Source organism: Mobula birostris, chromosome 3, assembly GCF_030028105.1.
Source record: "Mobula birostris isolate sMobBir1 chromosome 3, sMobBir1.hap1, whole genome shotgun sequence".
Lineage (NCBI taxonomy): Eukaryota > Metazoa > Chordata > Chondrichthyes > Myliobatiformes > Myliobatidae > Mobula > Mobula birostris.
The window spans coordinates 17,370,190-17,394,597 of record NC_092372.1 but is presented as its reverse complement, the minus strand read 5'-3'; the positions used below and the strand labels follow the sequence as shown (position 1 = coordinate 17,394,597).

At 42.8% G+C, this 24,408-nt stretch overlaps 1 protein-coding gene across 2 annotated transcripts in view; it reads left to right on the top strand.

The window, feature by feature from the left end:
- Nucleotides 1-24,408, top strand: part of LOC140194909 (A disintegrin and metalloproteinase with thrombospondin motifs 12-like) — a 688,485-nt gene that overhangs the window by 564,163 nt on the left and 99,914 nt on the right. For both annotated transcript variants that reach the window (XM_072252276.1, XM_072252277.1), the window contains exon 18: nucleotides 2,059-2,269. In XM_072252276.1, the coding sequence (XP_072108377.1) occupies nucleotides 2,059-2,269 (211 nt within the window). The remainder of the gene's footprint in view (nucleotides 1-2,058; nucleotides 2,270-24,408) is intronic.

Genomic DNA, 24,408 nt, shown 5'->3' with positions numbered 1-24,408 from the left:
GTTCACAGTTGTAGTGACTGAAATTATCCACACTGCTAATAACTGCTCTTGAACCTGCTGATGTGGGACCTAAGGCTTCTCTAGCTCCTGTCCGACGGTAGTAGCGTGAAGAGAGCATGGCCTGGATAATGGTTGCTGCTTTCTTGTGGCAGCGTTCCTTGAAGATATGCTCAGTGGTGGAGAAGGCTTTGCCTGTAATGGACTAGGCTATATCCACCACTTCCACCTTTCAGCAACACTGGCATTGAATGTCAGAAGTGTCTCCTCAAAAATGGGCACGGATCTTGTAACTTGTATGGTCAAATACTGAGGTGCTTCATGGGGGTCGACCGTGGATGTTTTGTCCTAGCTGTCTATGTGCTACGCAAGCCAGGGCAGTGCAATATGGAGAGCAAGCTGTTGACCATACAGCCATTGACGTCTCCATGCAGCTGATGAATCTAAACCAAAGGCAAAGGCTGATACAGTTTGGTACCAGTGGCATTGCAGGAGCTGCCGGTCAGTGTTGTACTCAACATAGGGACTCCAACTCTGGATTTTTCATTGGGGCTTACACTTGAAGCCTTCCCCATGAGTGGGTACAGCTGCAAGTTAGTGGAGGTTTGAGATCAGAGTTTTCCCTCTAGGTGAGCTGCCAATTGTGGCTGATGAGCCCCATCTCTCATAAGCAGTTGGTTTCAAGGCACCAGTAACTTGCATTTGTTCCTTCTGAGATTAGAAATGGTCTTGCTGGGCTTAGTAGCTAAGCCACACATGAAGGCCAGGAGCTGGACTTGGTTCTCAGAGGCTATTTGGGACGCACACCATTGGGAGCATTTAATAGGTAGTGGGAGCTTGTCCCCATTACCATCCCAGGCTATGACAGCCTTATGGTCAAATACATCTCTAGTTACCACCATGGTTATATTTCTTGGTGCATCAACAAGGTTATGATGAAATTGATACTTTTTCACAGACAAGCAGAAAATGCAGCCAAATACCGGAGAAATTAATAATTTCTGATCCTCCCAGTCCGTGACTATGGATTCTCAGAAAATCCAGTGATATTTGGTTAAAATATGGAGCCGTTGTTTCACAGTGGCAGAGACCTGAACTCGGAGGTTGTCTGTATGTTGTGTTTGCAACCACATTGATTTCCCCTTGGCTGCTCAGGTCTATTACAGCATCCACTTTTGGGTGCCACGGTAGAGTTGCAATTAGTGCGTTGCCATTACAGTTCAGGGCAGTCTGGAGTCTGGACTCCATTCCATTGCTGTCGACAAGGAGCTTCTACATTCTCCCCATGACCGCTGCGGTTTCCTCCCACATTCCAAAGTCGTACCAAATAGTAGGTTAATTGGTCATTGTGGGTTGTCCTGTGATTAGGCTAGTGTTAAATAGATGGGACCACAAGAGGACCACAAATTGTCATTGGGTTTAGATGTTTTCAATGACCCGGAGAGCTATGTCAGCTGGAATATGGCTTTATGCTTTGGCGCTTGGTAGGGTCACCCATGTCAAACAGGTTGAAGGGTAGAATGTCCAGACTAGGAGTGGTCCACCAGTCCTCCAGGTTCAGGGGTCCAGCTCAGGGCCAACAACTTTGACTGATAAAACAAAATAGTTACAGAAATGGCAACGGAAAATCCTTCTATATCTGAGTGTGACAGTATTCCTGAGTCTCCACCTAGGACACATGACTGAAAGCAGTGAAAACTGAGAGGACGCTACTGACATGATGAAGGAAGCTCTGAACACCTCCAGAGATGGAGGACCTTCATTGCTGCCCTAAACGCCAGTGGAAGCTGGGCAGTGCAGCTTGTTGGACTGGAAAGGCCTGTTCCATGCAGTATCGCTAAATAAAAATAAATAAATAAATACCAATTTTATTTGGGCTGGAGTTTTAAGCAAAAAGCCACTTCAATGCCACATCTTAAAAAAGTTACAGTAAAATCCTGACTTTATAAAAAAAAATGAAGGTCATACACAAAATTATTTCAGACTGAACCTTCTTTTAAACTGATGAAGTCCATCTTGGACCTGTGACGTCTCTTGCATCTGTCTCCTCATTCTGTGCAGATGGTGGACTGGTGAATGGCAGGAATGCTCAGCATCATGTGGAAACGCTGGCATCAAGAAACGCACAGTTCTCTGTACTCGCACCGTGGGGACAGAGGAGCAAGCTCTCCCCAATTCAGAGTGCAAGCAACTTCTAAAGCCAAGGACTCAAATGCCGTGCAACAGAGACATCTCGTGCCCTTCAAACTGGACCGTGGGCAACTGGAGTGAAGTAAGGCACAATTTTTCTCAAGTACAATATGTTCATGCTTTCATTTATGTATCCTTTCTAAATTAAAAGTGAAGTGTATTATAATACATAGGGCGTCACAGTTAGCGTCACAGTGTACCGCGCCAGTGACCCAGGTTATCTGTAAGTCTATATGGAGTTGCATGCTACTGCGTATAAGGAGTTTATACATCCTTCCCATGACCATATGGGTTTTCTCCAGACACCCGGGTTACTTCCCAGATTCCAAATAGGTTAGTAGTTTTTAAAAAAAATTTTAAGTGAGATACAGCAAGGAATAGGTCCTTCCTGCCCTTCACCGACCTGCAATCCCCTATTTTAATCCCAGCCTAATTACAGGGCAATTTACAATAATCAATTAACCTACCAACTGGTAGGTCTTTGGACTGTGGGAGAAACCAGAACACCTGGAGGAAATCCTCTCAATCACAGGGAGAATGTACAGGCAATGGCAGGAACTGAACCTGGGTCCCTGGAACTGTAAAAATGTTCTAACCATTACATTACCGTGCTGCCTGTCATAGAGATGTAATTAGGTAACAGAAGCTTGTTGGGCCAGAAGGCCTATTATATCATACTGTATCTCTAAAAGACATTACCTATTTTTATACAATTTTGGATAAATTTATCGAAAAACATTAGTAAAAATGGCTTGAAGTGCTTTAATTAATGAGCTGTCTGCATTAGGTATGTAGCACAAAAGATTGAGATGAAATTCATGTGCAATTTAATGTAAATTCATGCATAATTTAATGTGAATTCATGTGCAATACAATGTAAATTCATGCGTAATTTAACATGGTCGATAGTATCCACAGAGTAAGTTATACACGTTAGTGAAGCTTTGATTCAACCATTTCCTCATAATGAATTCAGAAAGTTGGGATGTTTTGATGCACTAATTGTTGCATCAATTAGCCATACTTTTGATTTAACTTTTAACCTCAACTCTAATAAGGTGGGTTTTGGATGGGCGATTTCTGATCAATCAGGAAATGAGTTACTTTATCTTACAGTATTTCCAATACCTACCAATATAGTTGGATTATAGAACAGTACAGCACAGGAACAGGTCCTTCGGCCTACAATGTTGTGCCGAACCAATTAAATTAGTAATCGAATGGCCAACTAAACTAATCCCCTCTGCCAACACAATGTCCATATCCTTCCATTTTCCTGACACTCATGTGTCTCTCTAAGTGTTTCTTTTAAGTCCATAATGTACCTGCCTCTACCACCACCCCAGGCAGTACTTTCTAGGCACCCTACACTCTGTGTAAAAAAAACTTGCCCCTCACATCTCCTTTAAAATTCCTCCCTCTCACCTTAAATGCACGCCCTCTGGTATTAGATAGTTCAACTCTTGGAAAAAGACATGATGCCTCTCATAATCTTTTAAACCTCTATCAGATCTCTGCTCAGCCCCTGCTGCTCCAGAGAAAACAACCCGCGTTTTTCCAACCTCTCATTATAGCACGTGCCCTCTAATCCAAGCAACATCCTGGTAAACCTCTTCTGCATCCTCACCAAAGCCTCAATATCTTCCTATAGTGGGATGACCAGATCTGTATGCAATACTCCAGGTGCAGCTTAACTAGAGATTTATAAAACTGAATCAGGAAGGGTCACTTTGAATACTACAGGTTACTTTTAGTTTGATTTTTGAGTTGCTGCTTTTTGAGAAAGCATTTCTCATAAGTAAAACAACAAAACATCAAAGCTGTGAATTCACTGAAGTTTGCTCAGCAGTTGTACTGAGAGCATTTACCGTGGGGATTGACTGCTGTAAACAGTGAGTTGGTTGTAAGGACGTCAATCGTCACAGGGAAAAGACAGGAGAACAGGGTTGAGATGTGTTATGTAGGCACGGAGCAAGAATGACAACAGAGTAGTAAAATTAAACATTATGACTGAGCCACATTAGTAACAGTACAAGCTGAGCAACAAGCTGAGCAACTTGCAGTGTGAGAGTGCCGAACCAGGCCTGCTGAGATAAAAATAACGTGTACCTGAAAGCCAGTGCCAAAAAAGAGAGCACACCGCACGTAGGAAGGCCCACAGTCAATCAGCTGCATGCACATTTACACCATTCCTATGATGAATCTGACACAGATCAAGAGGGAAAATAAATCAGCCATGATTGAATGGCGAAACAGACTTAATAGGCCCATATGACGTAATTTTCTCCTATGTCAAATACTCTCAAGGTCTACTGCACTGGCTATGGTTAATATTGCTGCTTTGGGAGGTGGTAGCAATTATATGTCAGTGGCTTCTCTTCACTGGTGGGATTTAGGTGTTCTAAATAACATCAACGATTACTCCTTTATCATTCATTTTTGTATAAATAATCACGGGGGAATATACTAAAGCAAAAAACTATATTCAGTTACATTTATTCATTACATTTTGAAGCATCCGTTAGCAATACATATTTTGTTACAAACATTTGGAATGGATATTTACATGAAAATGATTCCGGGATTGAATGGCTTGTCATATGAAAAGCGCATGATAGCTCTGAGCCTCTATTCGCCAAATTTCAGAAGAATGAGGGGTGACTTTGTTAAATCCTATCAAATGGTGAAAGGCCTTGATAGAGTGGATATGGAGAGGGTATATCCTATGGTATGAGTGTCTAAAACCAGAGGACACAGTCTCACAATAGAGGAGCATCCTTTTAGAATAGAGATGAGGAGGAATTTCTTTAGTCAGAGAGTGGTGAATCTGTGGAATTCTTTGCCACAGGCAGCTGTGGAGGCTAAGTCTTTATGTATATTTAAGGCAGAGATTGATAGGTTCTTGATTGGTCAGGACACGATGAGCAGAGTGGTAATTGTGGGAGTGGTCTGATTCAGAGTGGTAAGGCTTTGGTTCGACAAGACTTCGGCCAGAACAGGCGGAGGCAAAGTAGGTAAGTTCATTCCTAATTTCTTACTTCTTTTTCCTTATCTTGAGAGAGTAGGGGGTATGTCTGCTGGGCCAGTGTTCTGTTGAGATGTGGGGTTTCCAGGAGACTGCCAGTCTCCCTGATGGCCACATCTGCACCAGGTGCATTGAGATGCGGCTCCATAGAGACCATGTTAGGGAACTGAAGATGCGGCCCGATGACCTTCGGCTTGTTAGAGAAAGTGAAGATGTGATAGACTGGAACTACAGGGAGGTAGTCACCCCAAGGCTACAGGAGACAGAAAAATGGGTGACTGCCAGCAGAGGGAAGGGAGAACGTCAGCTAGAGGAGAGCACTCCTGTGGCCATTTTGAGTTATGTTGGGGGAGACGACCTACCTGGGGAAAGCAAGCGAGGTCATGCCTTTGGTGCTGAGTCTGGCCCTGTGGCTCAGAAGGGTCAGGAGCTGAAGAGGCTGGTGGCAGTAATAGGGGACTCTATAGCCAGGGGGACAGATAGGCTATTCTGTGGATACAAAAAAGAATCACGAATGGTAGTTAGCCTCCCAGGTGCTAGGGTCCGTAATGTTTCTGAACACATCCAGAATACTCTGAAAAGAGAAGGTGGCAGATAAATGTGTGGCTGAAGAATTGGAGCAGCGGGCAGGGATTTAGATTTTTGGATAATTGGGACCTCTTCTGGGGAAGGTGGGACCTGTACAAAAGGGACTGGTTGCACTTGAGTCCAAAGGAGAACAATATTCTTAGGGGCAAGTTTACTAGAACGGTTGGGAGTAGCTTAAACTAATACGGCAGGGGGATGGCAATCATTATGACAGAGCTGAGAATGAGCCAGCAGGTTTACAAGTAGATGATGGGTGTAACATGAATGTAAGGAAGAACAAGACAATGATTGGCTACAATTGCTGACAGGGCAAAGAGCTAAATTGTACCACAGAGGCAAAGTTCAAAAGGGCGAAGAATGCAGGACTGAAGGTGCTGTATTTAAATATGCATAGCATTTGGAATATGGTGGACAAACTCATGGTCTATTTCACCTTGGTTGAGGAAGTTTGGTATGGGCCCTCAAATCCTAAGAACTTTCTACAGGGGCAAAATTGAGAGCATCCTGACTGGCTGCATCACTACCTGGTATGGGAACTGTACCTCCCTTAAACGCAGGACTCTGCGAAGAGTGGTGAACTTCCCATGATTCAGGACATTTACAGAGACAGGTATGTAAGAAGGACCCGTAGGGTCATTAGGAACCTGAGTCACCCCAACCACAATCTATTCCAGCTGCTACCATCCGGGAAATGGTACTGCAGCATAAAAACCAGGACCAACAGGCTCCAGGACAGCTTCTTCCACCAGGCCATCAGACTGATTAACTCATGCTGATTTGAGTGTATTCTGTGTTATATTGATTGTTCTATTTATTATAAATTACTATGATTGCACATTTCACATTTAGACGGAGACGTAACAAGAAGATTTTTACTCCTCATATATGTGAAGGATGTAAGTAATAAAATCAATCCATTCGTTCATTCAATTCATTCATGATGTTGTGGGCATCACTGAGTTGTGGCTGAAAGAAGGCCAGAATTGGGAGGTTAACATCAAAGAATATACTTTCTAATAAAATGACAGGCAGGAAGGCATAGGCAGTGGTGTGGCTCTGTTGCTCAGAGACAAGTTACATCTTTAGAAGAGGTGATATAGGGACAGAAAATGTTGAATCTTTGTGAATGGTGTTAAGAAACAACAAGGGTAAAGAAACCATTATGGGAATCATAAATTGACCTCCAAATAGTAGCCAAGATATAGCATTGAGATTACAAAGGGAGCTGGAAAAGGCATGTAATAAAGGTAATGCCACATTACTTCAATATGCAAGGGGACTTGGAAAATCAGCTTGGTGTTGGATCGCAAGAGAGGGAACTTAAATCAGCTTGGTGTTGGATCGCAAGAGAGGGAATTTGCTGAATGCCTACCAAGTGGGTTTTAAAGAGCAGCTTGTGCTTGATCCTACTAGAAGAAAGGCTACCTTGGATTGGGTGTTGTGTGATAACCCAGATCTTATTAAGGAGTTGAACGTAAAGGAACCCTTAGGAGGCAGTGATCATAATATGATTAAATTCATACTGCAATTTGAGAGGGAGAAGCATAAGTCAAATGTACAGTATCGCAATGGAATAAAGGGAATTACAGAGGCATGAGAGAGGAGCTTGCACAGATGGATTGGCGGGGGATACTGGCAGGGATGACGGTAGAACAGAGGGGGCTGAAATTACTGGGGACAGTTCATAAGATGTAAGATAAATATGTCCCACAGAAGAAGTTGTTCTCAAATGGCAGGAGTTGGCAACCGTGGCTGACAAGAGAAGTTAAGAACTGCATAAAAGTCAAGGAAAGGGCATATAAGGTAGCAAAAGGGAGTGGGAAGTTGGATGATAGGGAAGCTTTTAAAATTCAAGAAAAGGCAAGTAGAAGTGTATAAGAAGGGAAAAGATGAAATACGAGGACAGACTAGCCAATAATATAAAGTAGAATACCAAAATTTTTTTTTCAGTTATCTACGGAGTCTCTGTGTGTGGAAGTTAGAAACAGGAAGGGGTCAGTAACTCTACTGGGTGTTTTTTATAGGCCGCCCAATAGTAACAGGGACATCGGGGAGCAGAGAGGGAAACAGATCCTGGAAAGATGTAATAGTAACAGAGTTGTCGTGGTGGGAGATTTTAATTTTCCTAATACCAATTGGCATCTCCCTAGAGCAAGGGGTTTAGATGGGGTGGAGTTTGTTCGGTGTGTTCAGGAAGGTTTCTTGACACAATATGTAGATAAACCTGCAAGAGGAGAGACTGTACTTGAATTGGTATTGGGAAATGAACCTGATCAGGTGTCAGATCTCTCAGTGGGAGAGCATTTTGGAGATAGTGATCATAATTCTATCTCCTGTACAATAGCTTTGGAGAGAGATAGGAACAGACAAGTTAGAAAAGCGTTTAATTGGAGTAATTGGAATTATGAGGCTATCAGGCAGGAACTTGGAAGCTTAAATTGGGAACAGATGTTCTCAGGAAAAGGTACAGAAGAAATGTGACAAATGTTAAGGGGATATTTGTGTGGAGTTCTGCATAGGTATGTTCCAATGAAATAGGGAAGTTATGGTAGGGTACTGTAACCGTGGTGTACAAAGGCTGTAGTAAATCCAGTCAAGAAGAAAAGAAAAGCTTACGAAAGGTTCAGAGAGCTAGGTAATGTTAGAGATCTGGAAGATTATAAGGCTAACAGGAAGGAGCTTAAGAAGGAAATTGGGAGAGCCAGAAAGGGCCATGAGAAGGCCTTGGTGGGCAGGATTAAGGAAAACCCCAAGGCATTCTACAAGTACTTGTAGAATGAAGTATCTGAAGAGCAAGAGGATAAGACGTGAAAGAATAGAACTTATCAAGTGTGACAGTGGGAAAGTGTGTATGTGTGGTAAACCATATATATATATATAGGTTGTAACTGTCTGGACATGCCTGGACACGGCCCTCTGCTGACTGATCCTGTGGCTCCTCCCACAGACCCCTGAATAAAGACAATTGTGTTACTGCTCCTCCCACAGCCCAGGACAGACATACAGCATGGACATGGATCCATTTCATTGTTAATAAAAGCCTTTCAGTATTTACTCTACTTCCAGTCTTTTGGAGTAATTGATAGTGCATCAGTATGGAACCGGAGGAAATAGCAGAGGTACTTAATAAATACTTTACTTCAGTATTCACTATGGAAAAGGATCCTGGTGATTGTAGTGCAGACTTGCAGCAGACTGAAAAGCTTGAGCATGTAGATATTAAGGAAGAGGATGTGCTGGAGCTTTTGGAAAGCATCAAGTTGGATAAGTTGCCGGGACCAGATGAGATGTACCCCAGGCTACTGTCGGAGGTGAGGGAGGAGATTGCTGAGCCTCTGGCAATGATCTTTGCATTATCAATGGGGACGGGAGAGGTTCCAGAGGATTGGAGGGTTGTGGTTGTTGTTCCCTTATTCAAGAGAGGGAGTAGAGATGGCCCAGGAAATTATAGACCAGTGAGTCTTATTTCAGTGGTTGGTAAGTTGATGGAGAAGATCCTGAGAGGCAAGATTTATGAACATTTGGAGAGGTATAATATGATTAGGAATAGTCAGCATGGCTTTGTCAAGGGCAGGTCATGCCTTACGAGCCTGATTGAATTTTTTGAGGATGTGACTAAACACATTGATGAAGCAGGAGCAGTAGATGTAGTCTATATGGATTTCAGCAGGGCATTTGATAAGGTACCCCATGCAAAGCTTATTGAGAAAGTAAGGAGGCATGGGATCCAAGGGGACATTACTTTGTGCATCCAGAACTAGCTTGCCCACAGAAGGCAAAGAGTGGTTGTAGACAGGAGGTCAGTGACCAGTGGTCCGCCTCAGAGATCTGTTCTGGGACCCTTACTCTTCGTGATTTTTATAAATGACCTGGATGAGGAAGTGGAGGAATGGGTTAGTAAGTTTGCTGATGACACAAAGGTTGGGGGTGTTGTGGATCGTGTACAGCAGCCATACTCAACAGGGGCCATATGGCCCCCTTGGGGGCCCTGGCACACTTGAAGGGGACCACTAACTGAAAACTGTGAGAAGGGGAGCCCCAAGGGTTTATGGGGGCCCTGGTAACTGAACTGATGAAATACCCAAGCAGCAGCCTTCATTGGAGCCAATACTTTCCCTCCTATTTATAATGTCTTTCCAACACACCGTTTGAATTTGGTGCACCGGGTAAATTTATTGCTTAAGCTTCTCCCACACAGCCTCACTTCAGAGCCAGTTGCGAATCAGACTGCACCAGGTCAACGTATTCAATCAAGGGTTCTCGCATCCATAATCGCCATACTTCATTCTCAGAAGATCAGTGTGTCTTGCTATGCCTTTTTTAGCCTAGTAACTTTAAAGTATATGTGTTTGGATATATTATACATTAAGGTAAGTTGTGAAAAGTGTTTATTTCTGCATATGAAGTCACCGAAAAAAAAAATCCCTGGCTCCGGGTGACAGCATTTTTTGTCAGTAATGTATCTGTATTTCGCGTGTAAGGGGGTTTCGACTTTTATGTTACTGCAGAGGCTAATTAAAATGGCGTCTTTGTTATGTTAATCTGGGGAATGCGGCTATGTTGTGTTAAACGCTGAGAAAGTTTGCGCTAGCAGTTTGTTTTTCCTTTAGAGTGTGATAAGAGAGTGCTATTAACCAATTGGGATAGTTGTTATGGTTTTGGTGTGTTTGAAGATACTGTATGCGCAGGGTTTTGGGGCAGAAGGCGGGAGAGTGAGACAGAGGATGGACCAGGTGCTGTGAGTCCGCTAACTGAGTCGGACCCCGAGCGGGACGTTCGGCGAGGAGAGGAAACGGAGACAGACTCGTGTGGAGCGTCCCTGGTCGACCACCGTTGTTGGTCCCAGGCGGCCGGTCGAGGTGGTCCGAGGGGGTCACAGGGTGAAGAAGAAGGCCCTTGAGCTCCAACGGTTTTTGTGCACGAAGAGATTGAACTTTGATAAGCGTGGCGCCTTTTATTTTCCTTTTATATTTTATTCTCTTTTAATTATATAGTTCCAGTAATATCTATAAACTGTAAATCATTTAATCGTATCTGGTGTATTGTCTGTTATTTGGGCAGGGTGGGGTACCTCACACAGCATCCACACAAACAAATTATCCAGTTTGCCGGGGCCGAGGCTGTTTCCCTAGATGACAGCGAGCCAAGCGACCCTGAGGGTGGCCAGCGGGGGCTACACGCGCACTTATTATTTTCAGAAATAATTCTACCCATGAGTTCCTTGGTGAAAAAAAAGTGTCAGCTGTATTCAGTAAACTGATTGCTAAAACTGGAAATGCTCAGAACGTTGGTGAGTCACTTATCCGGCCCTCAGTGTCCATAATAATATCTGATGTCATGAATTTGAGTGCCAAAGAAACAATTCAGGCAATTCTTTTGAGTAATTCTACTGTTGCCAGAAGGATTGATGAGATGGCAAGAAATTCTCTTTAAAATTAGATGAAACTACTTTACAAGATAACGATGCTCTTCTCATGGCTTATGTGAGATTCTGGAATGGAAACAAACTGATGTTTGCCAGGAGGATTAAAACGGATATAAGGGACTGTCTAATTTTGAAGAAGTCAGAAGTTACTCAAGCGAGAACAATATTCCAATGGAGAATATAATTGCTTGTACAACTGATGGTGCCACTCCTATGGTTGGTCGATACAGAGGATTCATCGCCCATCTAAAAGGAGTTAGACCTTCTGTCTTTACTATGCATTGCATCATTCACAAGGATCACCTAGCAGCTAAAAACTTAGGAGGACGTCTCTATCTTTCGCTTTCAGTTGTCATAAAGGCTGTAAACTTCATCAAATCCCATGCCCTTCAGGATCGTCCTTTCCGGCAGCTGTGTGAAGAAAATGATGAAGACTTCTGGACGCTGTTGCTGCATACCAAGGTGAGGTGGCTTTCCAAGGGAAACTGTCTTCAACGTTTTGTTACACTCTGGGACACCACAGTTTCCTTCATGTCTGATAAAGAGCATGGAGAAAGACTCATTGATGCTGAGGCGGACATATTTTATCTGGCAGATATCTTTCAGAAACTTAATTTGTTAAACAAAACTTTACAGGGCAAAAACTGTAACCTCGTAGATTGTAAGGAAGCCATTGTTTCTTTTCTTAAGATACTCGAAGTCTATTGCCACAGTATGGGACGTCGGGAATTTTTACAATTTCCAAACCTGAAGATGATCGCAGAGGCACTGAAGGACGATGACCTTACCATTTATGTGAAACATTTTAAGCAGATACACAAGGATATGCAAGAAAGATTTAATGACCTGTTAAACCTCGGTATCCCGGATTGGAATTTGAATCCATTTGAAGTACAACCTACCCAAGTTGAGGCAGAAATTCAAGAGAGTTTGATTGATTAGAGGGCTTGTCTACTGAGTCCTTATGGGTGGAGCTGAGAAACAGGAAAGATATGGCCACATTAGTGGGATTGTATTACAGACCACCCAATAGTCAACGAGACTTGGAAGAGCAAATCTGCAGAGAGATAGCAGGCAACTGCAGGAAACATAAAGTTGTGGTGGTAGGGGATTTTAATTTTCCATACATTGATTGGGACTCCCATACTGTTAGGGGTCCAGATGGTTTAGAGTTTGTAAAATATGTTCAGGAAAGTTTTCTAAATCAATATATAAAGGGACCAACTAGAGGGGATGCAATATTGGGTCTCCTGTTAGGAAACGAATTAGGGCAAGTGACAGAAGTCTGTGTAGGGGAGCACTTTGGTTCCAGTGATCATAACACCATTAGTTTCAATTTGATCATGGACAAGGATAGATCTGGTCCTAGGGTTGAGGTTCTGAACTGGAAGAAGGCCAAATTTGAAGAAATGAGAAAGGATCTAAAAAGCGTGGATTGGGACAGGTTGTTCTCTGGCAAAGATGTGATTGGTAGGTGGGAAGCCTTCAAAGGGGAAATTTTGAGAGTGCAGAGTTTGTATGTTCCGGTCAGGATTAAAGGCAAATTGAATAGAAGTAAGGAACCTTGGTTCTCAAGGGATATTGCAACTCTGATAAAGAAGAAGAGGGAGTTGTATGAAATGTACAGGAAACAGGGGGTAAGTCAGGTGCTTGAGGAGTATAAGAAGTGCAAGAAAATACTTAAGAAAGAAATCAGGAGGGCTAAAAGAAGACATGAGGTTGCTTTGGCAGTCAAAGTGAAGGATAATCCAAAGAGCTTTTACAAGTATATTAAGAGCAAAAGGATTGTAAGGGATAAAATTGGTCCTCTTGAAGATCACAGTGTTCGGCTTTGTGCGGAACCAAAGGAAATGGGGGAGATCTTAAATAGGTTTTTTGTGTCTGTATTTACTAAGGAAGCTGGCATGAAATCTATGGAATTGAGGGAATCAAGTAGTGAGACCATGGAAACTGTACAGATTGAAAAGAAGGAGGTGTTTGCTGTCTTGAGGAAAATTAAAGTAGATAAATCCCCGGGACCTGACAGGGTGTTCCCTTGGACCTTGAAGGAGACTAGTGTTGAAATTGCGGGGGCCCTGGCAGAAATATTTAAAATGTCGCTGTCTATGGGTGAGGTGCCGGAGGATTGGAGAGTAGCTCATGTTGTTCCGTTGTTTAAAAAAGGATCGAAAAGTAATCCGGGAAATTATAGGCCGATGAGTTTAACATCAGTAGTAGGTAAGTTATTGGAGGGAGTACTAACAGACAGAATCTACAAGCATTTGGATAGACAGGGGCTTATTAGGGAGAGTCAACATGGCTTTGTGCGTGGTAGGTCATGTTTGACCAATCTGTTGGAGTTTTTCGAGGAGGTTACCAGGAAAGTGGATGAAGGGAAGGCAGTGGATATTGTCTACATGGACTTCAGTAAGGCCTTTGACAAGGTCCCGCATGGAAGGTTAGTTAGGAAAATTCAGTCGCTAGGTATACATGGAGAGGTGGTAAATTGGATTAGACGTTGGCTCGATGGAAGAAGCCAGAGAGTGGTGGTAGAGAATTGCTTCTCTGAGTGGAGGCCTGTGACTAGTGGTGTGCCACAGGGATCAGTGCTGGGTCCATTGTTATTTGTCATCTATATCAATGATCTGGATGATAATGTGGTAAATTGGATCAGCAGGTTTGCTGATGATACAAAGATTGGAGGTGTAGCAGACAGTGAGGGAGGTTTTCAGAGCCTGCAGAGGGACTTGGACCATCTGGAAAAATGGGCTGAAAAATGGCAGATGGCGTTTAATACTGACAAGTGTGAGGTGTTGCACGTTGGAAGGACAAACCAACGTAGAACATACAGGGTTAATGGTAAGGAACTGAGGAGTGCAGTGGAACAGAGGGATCTGGGAATACAGATACAAAATTCCCTAAAAGTGTCGTCACAGGTAGATAGGGTTGTAAAGAGAGCTTTTGGTACATTGGCCTTTATTAATCCAAGTATTGAGTATAAGAGCTGGAATGTTATGATGAGGTTGTATAAGGCATTAGTGAGGCCGAATCTGGAGTATTGTGTTCAGTTTTGGTCACCAAATTATAGGAAGGATATAAATAAGGTTGAAAGAGTGCAGAGAAGGTTTACAAGGATGTTGCCGGGACTTGAGAAACTCAGTTACAGAGAAAGGTTGAATAGGTTAGGACTTTATTCCCTGGAGCGTAGAAGAATGAGTTGAGATTTGATAGAGGTATATAAAATTATGATGGGTATAGATAGAGTGAATGCAAGCAGGCTTTTTCCACTGAGGCAAGGGGAGAAAAAACCAGAGGACATGGGTTAAGGGTGAGGGGGGAAAAGTTTAAAGGGAACATTAGGGGGGGCTTCTTCACACAGAGAGTGGTGGGAGTATGGAATGAGCTGCCAGACGAGGTGGTAAATGCGGGTTCTTTTTTAACATTTAAGAATAAATTGGACAGATACATGGATGGGAGGTGTATGGAGGGATATGGTCCATGTGCAGGTCAGTGGGACTAGGCAGAAAATGGTTCGGCACAGCCAAGAAGGGCCAAAAGGCCTGTTTCTGTGCTGTAGTTTCTATGGTTTCTATGGTATCTTCAGAATGATATAACTGCACATCGTCGGTTCAGTCAGTTTCAAAAAGATTTTTGGATCAAGAGTGATCTGCTGAATAAATTTACAACACTGTTGGTGTTCCTCAGGCATCAATATTAGGACCGCTACTTTTCACATTGTTTGTCAATGATTTAGATGCTGGAATTTCAAGCAACACACATAAAAGTTGCTGGTGAACGCAGCAGGCCAGGCAGCATCTCTAGGAAGAGGTACAGTCGACGTTTCGGGGTCTTGGCAAAGTTTGCGGATGATATGAAGATGGCTGGAGTGGTAGGTAGTGCTGAGGATGCAATATGATTGCAGCAGGACTTAAACAAATTGGAAGAAAGGGTAAAATAGTGGCAGATGGAATACAGTGTAGGAAAATACTCGATAACGCATTTTGATGGAAGGAACAATAGACAGACTATTATCTAAAAGGGGAGAAAATTCAAACATTAGAGGTGCAGAAGGACTTAGGATTTCTCATACAAGACTCCCAGAAGGTTAGTTTACAGGTTGACTCTGTGGTAAAGAAGGCAAATGCGATGTTGGCTTTTATTTCAAGGGGAATAGAATATAAAACCAAGGAGATATTGCCGAGGCTTTATAAGACACTAGTCAGGCCGCGCTTGGAGGATTGGTAACTGTTTTGAGCCCCATATCTCAGGAAGGAAGTGTTGCCATTGGAGAAACTCCAGAGGAGATTCACGAGTATGTTTCCGGGAACGAAGGGGTTAACATATGAGGCATGTTTGGCAGCTTTGGGCTCATACTCACTGGAATTTATAAGAATGCAGGGGGAATCGCATAGAAACCTACTGCATGTTGAAAGAACTAGATTAGGGGGATGTGGAGAGGATGTTTCCTATGGTGGTGATGGACGGGGTGGGTGGGTCATCCAGAACTAAAGGGCACAGCCTCAAAATCGTGGGGCAACCTTTGAACTAAGGTAAGGAGGAAGTTTATTTATCCACAGTGTAGTGAATCTGTGGAATGCTCTGCCACAGACTGTGCTGGAGGTCTACTACTACTACTACGTCGACTGAGGCCTAGGGGGCCGGTGTCGATCACGATGACGGACTCTCCACTTCTCCCTCCCCTTCATCGGTGTATTCAGTTCATCTACATTAGCCGCGCCGCTGTCTTCTAGGAGCGTGTTGACCATAGTCTTGGGAGGGCGTCCAGGATTCATCCTCCCGTGCTTGGGCTCCCACATGATGACTAGGCTGGCAGGTAGCTCGGGGTGGCATAGACATGCCCCGCTAGTTGCATCTTCTCGCCTAGATTCTAGTGGTGAGCATCGGTAGGTTGTCACCGAGCTCGAGGTTCGTCATGTGCTGTTGCCAACTCACATCAAGAGCCGTCTGGAGCATTCGTGTATTGCAACCATCCAGAGACTTTTGCATCATCTTGGTGAGTGTCCACGTCTCGCATCCGTATGTGAGAATGGACTCTATGACTGCTATGAAAATCCTCTTTTTAAGCCCTCTGATCAGGTTCGACTTCCAGATTTCCTTCATGTCGTTCATAGTCCTCCACGCCAGCGCCTTCCGTATCTTTATGTCCTTCTCCGAACTCATCATTCTTGACCCAAGGTACCTGTAGTCAAAGACTTTCTTAATGGTATCATTCTCTACAGTCTTGAGAGTACTTTCGTCGCAGTTAAACGGCATGTACTCTGTCTTTTTAGCGTTTAGCTGAAGTCCAACTTTATTGCATTCAATCTCCACCTTTGTCAGTAGCTGCTGTGTTTCCTCCATCTGGTCAGAGAGCAGGACTATGTCATCTGCAAAATCGTGATCTGTGAGTGTAACTGGTCTGACCCTTTTGGTTTGCTTTGGTTTTATTGTCAAACCAAGCTTGTCATGATCTTTGGTAGCTTGACGCAGAGCGTAATCAAGGACAATTATAAAGATGTAGAGTGCCAGAGTGTCTCCTAGCAGCACACCAGCTAGGAGCTCGAACACTGCTGTTTCTCTGTCTGGTGATACAACTTTCGCCATGGTTTTGGTATAGCTGGACTCTATTGCTCTCAGTAGATGGTCTGGCACTCCATAAGCATTCAGGATCTTCAGCATTTTACCTCGGTGAATGGAGTCAAAAGCTTTGCGAAAATCGATGTAAGTAAGCACGGCTGGTAGGTTGTTCTTCTTGACTTCCTCGATGATCCTATGGAGGTCAAGTCCGTGGAAATACTTAAGCAGAAGTTGATAATTTCCTGATTGGTCAGGGCATCAAAGATATGGCGGGAAGGCAGATGTATGGGGTTGAGTGGGATCCAGGATCAGCTATGATAGAATAACAGAACAAATTCAATGCGCTGACTTGCCTAATTCTGCTCCTATGTCTTATGGTTTTGTGGACATGAAGGGGTACGTAGAAAAGACAGGAGATTGGGGAGGAAAAATGGACCAGCCAGAATGAAATGGTGGAGCAGAATGGTGGGCCAAATGGCCTGACTCTGTTGCTTTTTTTAGGGTCTTATATATTCATTACTCGAGGCTCCCGAAGCATTTCAGTGGTCCTTTGACATATCTAGAGAAAATAACATCCTTTTGGTGTAATATACACCACTGACTCTGTTCTGATTAGGAAGCCACAGTTTGTGTAACCAAAAGATGTCAATCCCAACTTCCTCTCAAGTCTGAAGCAGGTTCAGTGTAATTCTGAGAGCAGACTTACAAATGCAAATATTGTGGAATTTTGTGAAATGGATTTGGATCTGATTTATTCCTGTCATGTATACTAAGATAACAGTGAAAGCTTTCCTTTCACACTGTTCATCCAAAGCAAAGCATTCCACTGTGCATTGTTGTAGAACATGGTGAAACTAGGCAACAATGCAGAATAGTCTAACAGCTACAGAGAAAATTTAGTGCAAGAATATAAGAAGGTTAGCCACGCAAGAGGTCAAGAGGGTTTTTATTGTACCAGGGAACCCTATAATATTCTTCAAACTGTGGGGTAGAAGCTGTCCTTGAGCCTAGCGGTATGTACTTTCAGGCTCTGCCCAGTGGAAGAGGGGAGAAGCGAGGATATCCAAGGTGGGTTGGTTCTGCAAATCTGAAATAAAACTAAGAAACCGGAGATGGTAAATCAGGTAGACTGTGAAGGGAGAGGAAAGAAAAATCTTGATTTTATGACTATTAATTTTAATTAGTATTGGATTAAGATTGGCTTTATTTTGTAATTTGTACTCGGAAACATACTGTAAATTTGCTGTTTGCAATAATGACTAACACATTGCGAGGACGTGCCGGGGGGCTTGGGTCAGGCTTCCTGTGCCAATGTAGTATAGCCACAGTTTACAAACTCACTAATCCATACGTGTTTAGAATCTGGAGGAATCCGGAAAACCGGGAGGAAACCCATGCGATCACAGAGAGAATGTACAGACCCCTCACAGACGGAGGTGGGAATTGAACCACAGTCTCTGGTGCTGTAAGGCATTACACCAGTCACTATGCTGCCACAGCACCCACAGCCCCGGAGCAAATAGACAAGCAAATGTACCACGGTGTCGAGAAAAGCCAGAAAGGAATGAAATAAATCAGGAATGTGATGGCTCCAGTCACAGCTTGCACGGGCAGATCTCTAAGCCTCTGAATCCTTAGTCAGGATATGTGGTGGTTTCGGTTTACGCTGCAGTGGAGGTTCGACATCAGTGGCTAATGCCACATAGCTTAGTTTTCTGGCTTTTCATAAGATGGCAGCACATTCGATCACAGCGGCTCCTACATGATCAACAAAAGGTGTTGCTGTCCTTTTTAAGCATATTTTTATGACCGCAAGGTCCAGCTAGACATTAAGAACTTAAAGTGCTGGAGTTCTACCCCATCAGTGAGTTGCTAATTGGAGGAGAACCTAAAGGAGCTGGAAGGTGCAGATGGTGTTGCTGCTTACATCAGAGAGACTTCAGAGGAGTCAGTGCGAGAAGGAGGCATGCAGTCTAATAGCAAACAACAGTCTGAGTCGCTTTTCTTGTGATCTCAAGATCCTTTTGGATATTGTTAATGTGGAATGCTGCAAATCTAATTTGCTGATGCTGGTGGACAGCAAGGGTGGATGGTGGGGGAGCTACATGGCCTTGGTTGTCGTGAGGACTAGGACTCAAGCTGTGGTGTTGCCTGCTTACAGCTGCCAAGAAAGAGTTGTCAGAGTCAGTGCTGCTCACCGCCCCCCCCCCCCCCCCCGCCAATGCTCGCTTGGCAGAAGACAAGCTGTATTGTGGTCGACTGCAGGTTTCTGCAGTATTCATGGGCTCAGGATCTGGATATTATTTTGTGTGGCTCTATTTTACTGGTATCTTACATGTATTTGCTATCTTGTGTGTGTTATGTGTGCTTTGTGTTGTGTGTGACTGTTGGTACTGTGCTTTGAACCTTGACCCTACAGTAACACTGTCTCGTTTGGCTGTATTTATGGATATTCATGTATGGTTCAATAACAATAAAAATTTTGCTTCCTGTATATTTTTGGGTGTATCTTATGGATTTTGGGCCGTTGATCATGAAAATCACGATGAAATTTCCTTCTCTCACACCATTATTTTATAATCACTTATATTTATTATTTCAATTCATAGTTCAAGTCAATTACTATTGTTGCCTGCAATGTAAGCTGAAAAGTTTTCTATCTTGTTTGTCCAGGTTTTAGAACAGCTATAAAAGCATCACACACAAACCATTTCATGCATTGCAATTACATGTATATCAGTTTGCGATCATGTGAATGTGCAAGCTCTACACGCATTGCATATTGTGTGTACTCATTGTAATAAAGTAATTGTATTTTCAGGAGTATTTATGATAGCAAAATGTCTCACCAATGTTTCAACGGCCGGGATACTGTCAGAGTCAGAATCAGAATCAGGTTTATTATCACCAGCATGTGTTGCGAAATTTGTTAACTTAGCAGCAGCAGTTCAATGCAATACGTGATAATATAGAAATTAAATAAATAAATAGATCAATTACAGTAAGTATAAATGTATATATATTAAAAGGAAAGATACATCGCATCCGGAGTTTCTCCGGTTAGCAGACAATTTCCCTCCATGCCTCTCTGACGCAGTGGGGAACCGCGTACGAGGCAAGTTACCGCAGTGGTTTGCCATTGCCTTCTACCGGGTGAGTTTCCAAAGAGATCACCAGCTTGTAACCCAGCACGGATGGAAAGCGTGCAGGGGAGCCGGCTGGATTCAAACTTGGGACCTTTCGTCCTGAAGTCCGACGCTGATGCTGCTACGCCACCAGCCGGGTCATGTGTATTGAATAGATTAAAAATAGTGCAAACACAGAAGTAATATACAGTATATTAAAAAAAAAGTGAGTTGGTGTTCACGGGTTCCATGTCCATTTAGGAATCATACGTATGTACAGTGTAAGTCAAGTCAAGCTTATCATCATTTAACTATATATATGTTTATTAATGTATATAATCATATAATTGACTGTATATAGAAAGGAGACAATGTTTCTCTGAACCAGGGTGTAAAGCACAATATTACACATAAGACACATACATGATGGTAAGCCTAAAATCTGCAGATGCATCGTGCATAAATAATGAACTAAAGTGTATAAATTAAATACTGTAAGGTACAGAACAGATTAATCAATGATGCCAAATATGAAGCCCAAAAGCCTGGCGAAGAAACTATTTCCCATCTTGACTGTTTTTGTTTTTATGCATCAATCTCCTGCATGATGGTAGAAAGTTAAAGAGAAAGCAGCTCTCCTAATAAATGTCCTCAGCGGATGGAAGGGAGAAAGAACATTATAAAAGTGGTTTAAACTGTTTTCAGTGCAGTGCCATGACTGAAGTAATAGATATAGGGGGTAGGGAGCTACTGGAATAGCTGATTCAGTTAACTGCTGGAGGAAGAAACTTTTAAGGTAGTGTGAAGTTTTGTTTTAGTGCTTTCTGGAGAGGAGCTTTTGGAAAAGGCGATTTACAAGGTGGGAAGTGTCTGCAATGATTTTTTCCGGCCCACTTCTTTGACCTGAACACATACAAGTCCTGCAGTGATGGTAGACTGCAGCCAATAACCTTCTCTGCTGACCTGACAGTATTTGTATATGCTGAGAGAATGCTGCACCAAACTAGACAGTAATGGTTAATGTGAGGATGCTCTCTATAATGGCAGAGTAGAATTGCACCAAATGTTCTGGGTGACTAAAACTGTACACAATACTCCAAGTTCCGTCTCATCAATAACTTCAACAACTGCAACATAATGCCCCTGCTCCTAAACTTGATGCCCTGACTCATGAAGGCCAGCATGCTAAACACCTTCTTCACCACCCTGTCTAATTTTGCAGCCTCTTTCAGTGAACTGTGCACTTGTACTCGCAGATCCCTCTGTTCCATAATACTTATCAGTGCTCTCCCATTCACTGTACATGTCATCATCATCATGATGTGTGGTATCGTATGACGTGGGCATCATGGTCTTTCCATGGCCAAGATTGTTCTTGGCAAATTTTTCTACAGAAGTGGTTTGTCATTCCTTTCTTCTGGGCAGCGTCTTTACAAAACGGCTAACACCAGCCATTATCCATACTCTTCAGAGATTGTCTGCCTGGCGTCAGTGGTCGCATAACTAGGACTTGTGATCTGCACCAGCTGCTCATCCGACCATCCGCCACCTGCTCCCATGGCTTCACATGACCCTGATTGGGGAGCTAAGCAGGTGTTATACCTTGCCTAAGGGTGACCTGCAGGCTAAAGGAGGTGTATCTCCACCTCGCCACCCTGGTTTGAATGCTCAACATGCTTCACTACACTTATCCAGTTGAAATCCATTTGCCATTCCTCGGCCTTTCTCCATAACTGATGGAGATCCCTTTGTAATTCATTGTAACCTGCTTCATAAGACCATAGGTATACTGTAGGAGCAGAATTAAGCCAAGGCTGATCCAATTTTCCTCCTAGCCTCAATCTCCTGCCTCCTCCCCATATCCCTTCATGCCCTGGTCAATCAAGAATTTATCAATCTCTGCCTTAAATATCCATAAAGATTTGGCCTCCACAGCTGCTCGTGGCAACAAATTCCACAGATTCATCACTCTCTGGCTAATGAAGTTCCTCTTCATATCCATTCTAAAAGAATGCCCTGTATCCTCTGGTCTTACACTCTCCCACCATAGGAAACATTCTCTCCACATACACTCTATCAAGGCCTTCCACCATTCAATAGGGTCACCCCTCATTCTTCTGAATTCCAATGAATACAGGTGTACAGCCATCAAACTCTCTTCAGATGCCATTCAATCCTGGAATAATTTCCGTGTTCCTCCTTTGAACCCTCTCCAGTTTCAGCTCTATCTGCTCATCAAGATCCCCTAATTTAGTATCAATCAGTGCAAGATTGCATGACCATGTGCCTTTATATTGCTATCTTAATACAGTCATAGTCATAGAGCACTATAACACTGAAACAGGCCATTCAGCCCATCTATTCCATATCGACCTGTTACTCTGCCTAGTCCAATAGCTCCATATTATCTTGTATCAAAAAGGCACAAGGGAAAGATTATATGATGGGAACTGAGTGGAGAACTTGTTTAATCATAAGAGCTTGAAGGGAATGCAAGGAGCTAGAAATAAAAAGGATTATTTATTTCAAATATACAAACCTTATTGTATATTTGGCAGATTATATCTTGTTTTAATCAATTCAACAAATAAAGTTAATCCACAAAATTAAGGGTGTGGGTAAATTACACTTACCATTAAAAGCTTCATATAATCACCTGTCAAATAAAAAGTAAATAACCCTAATTTAATGTTGTAAATCTTAACTGCTTTAAATAATTGCATTTATTTGGCAATTGCCATACATTGGTAAGAAACAAAAATCGAATACAACTTGATTGGGCTGATATGCAGTATTCAGCCAAGGCTGTGGTGAGATTACACTGTACATCATTCATTCAAATTATAGGAGACTAACTACTTCAGGATTCAGAATTTTGAACTTCCGAATCCTTTTTGTGAGCTAATTATGAAGCAGGTCTAACAGTAATTATATATAACTTGTTTTTCTCATCAGTAAGAAATGCTTATGTCATTCTTCCAAATAGAATGCATTTACAGTCAAATTGCTTCACATCATATTACAAGTCTGCTTAACCACCGGTCTTAAAGCCTATTCAGCAGGAAAAAGAACATAAGTGGCCCTTCAGAATAGCATCTAATTTTAGTTTTAATTCCACAAGAATCTGTGGCCTCCTACTCAAAACATCATCAGTGGCGTATGATGTATCAAAGGGATGTTATTATTTTCCTTAGATTTGTCAAAGAGCCACCAAAACGCTTCAGGAGTCCCAAAAAAACCATATACATTCCAAATGTTTGTATTGAAATATGGATTGTTAGCAGAGGCTTCAAAATGTAATGAATAAATGTATTTGAATACTACTTTTTTAGATCAGTATATTCTCCAGTGATTATTTACAAAAATATTAATTGAACAATAAAAGAATGCCCATTGATTTTATTTACAACATCTAAAATCTGCCTGTGGAAAGCCACACTAATGGAGGTAGTGATACACACCCAGTGGCCGTTTTATTAGGTACACCTGTACACCTGCTCATTAATGCAAATATCTGATCAGCCAATCATATGGTAACAGCTCAAGGCATAAAAGCATGCAGACATAGTTAAGGGGTTGTTCAGATTAAACATCAGAATAGGGGAAGACACAACAGCTACTGTAGATGCTGGACGTCTAGAGCAATGCACACAAAGTGCTGGAGGAGCTCAGCAGGTCAGGCAGCATCTATGGATGGGAGGTAAACAGTCAACATCTCAGCCCAAGAGGGTCCCAACCCAAAACGTTGACTGTTTATTCCAATTCATATGTGCTTCCTGACCTGCTGAGCTCTTATTACAATGGGGGAAGAAATATGATATAAGTGACTATGACTTTGGAATGATTGTTGATGCCAGATGGGGAGGTTTGTGTATCTCAGAAACTGCAGATCTCCTGGGATTTTCACACACAGCAGTCTCTAGATTTTACAGAGAATGGCGCAAAAAACAAAAAAGCATGCAGTGAGTGGCAAGTCTGTGGACGAGAGATCAGAGGAAAATGGCCAGGCTAGTTCAAGTTGACAGGGAGGTGACAGTAGCTCAGATAACCACGTATCACAGCATTGGTGTGCAGAAGAGCATCTCTGTAAGCACAATGTGTTGATCCTTGAAGTGGATGGGCTACAGAGGACCACAAACATGCACTCAGTGGCCACTTTTTTAGGGACAGGAGGCACCTCATAAACAACAGGAATTCTGCAGATGCTGGAAATTCAAGCAACACACATCAAAGTTGCTGGTGAACGCAGCAGGCCAGGCAGCATCTCTAGGAAGAGGTACAGTTGACGTTTCAGGCCGAGACCCGAAAGGACCCGAAGAGTCTCGGCCTGAAGCGTCGACTGTACCTCTTCCTAGAGATGCTGCCTGGCCTGCTGCGTTCACCAGCAACTTTGATGAGGCACCTCATAAAATGGCCACTGGGTGTATAATTGCTACTGCCTCTCAAAGCAGCTGTGTCAACTTTAACCAGTGTAGTAGACCAGAAGACTATAAGACATAGGC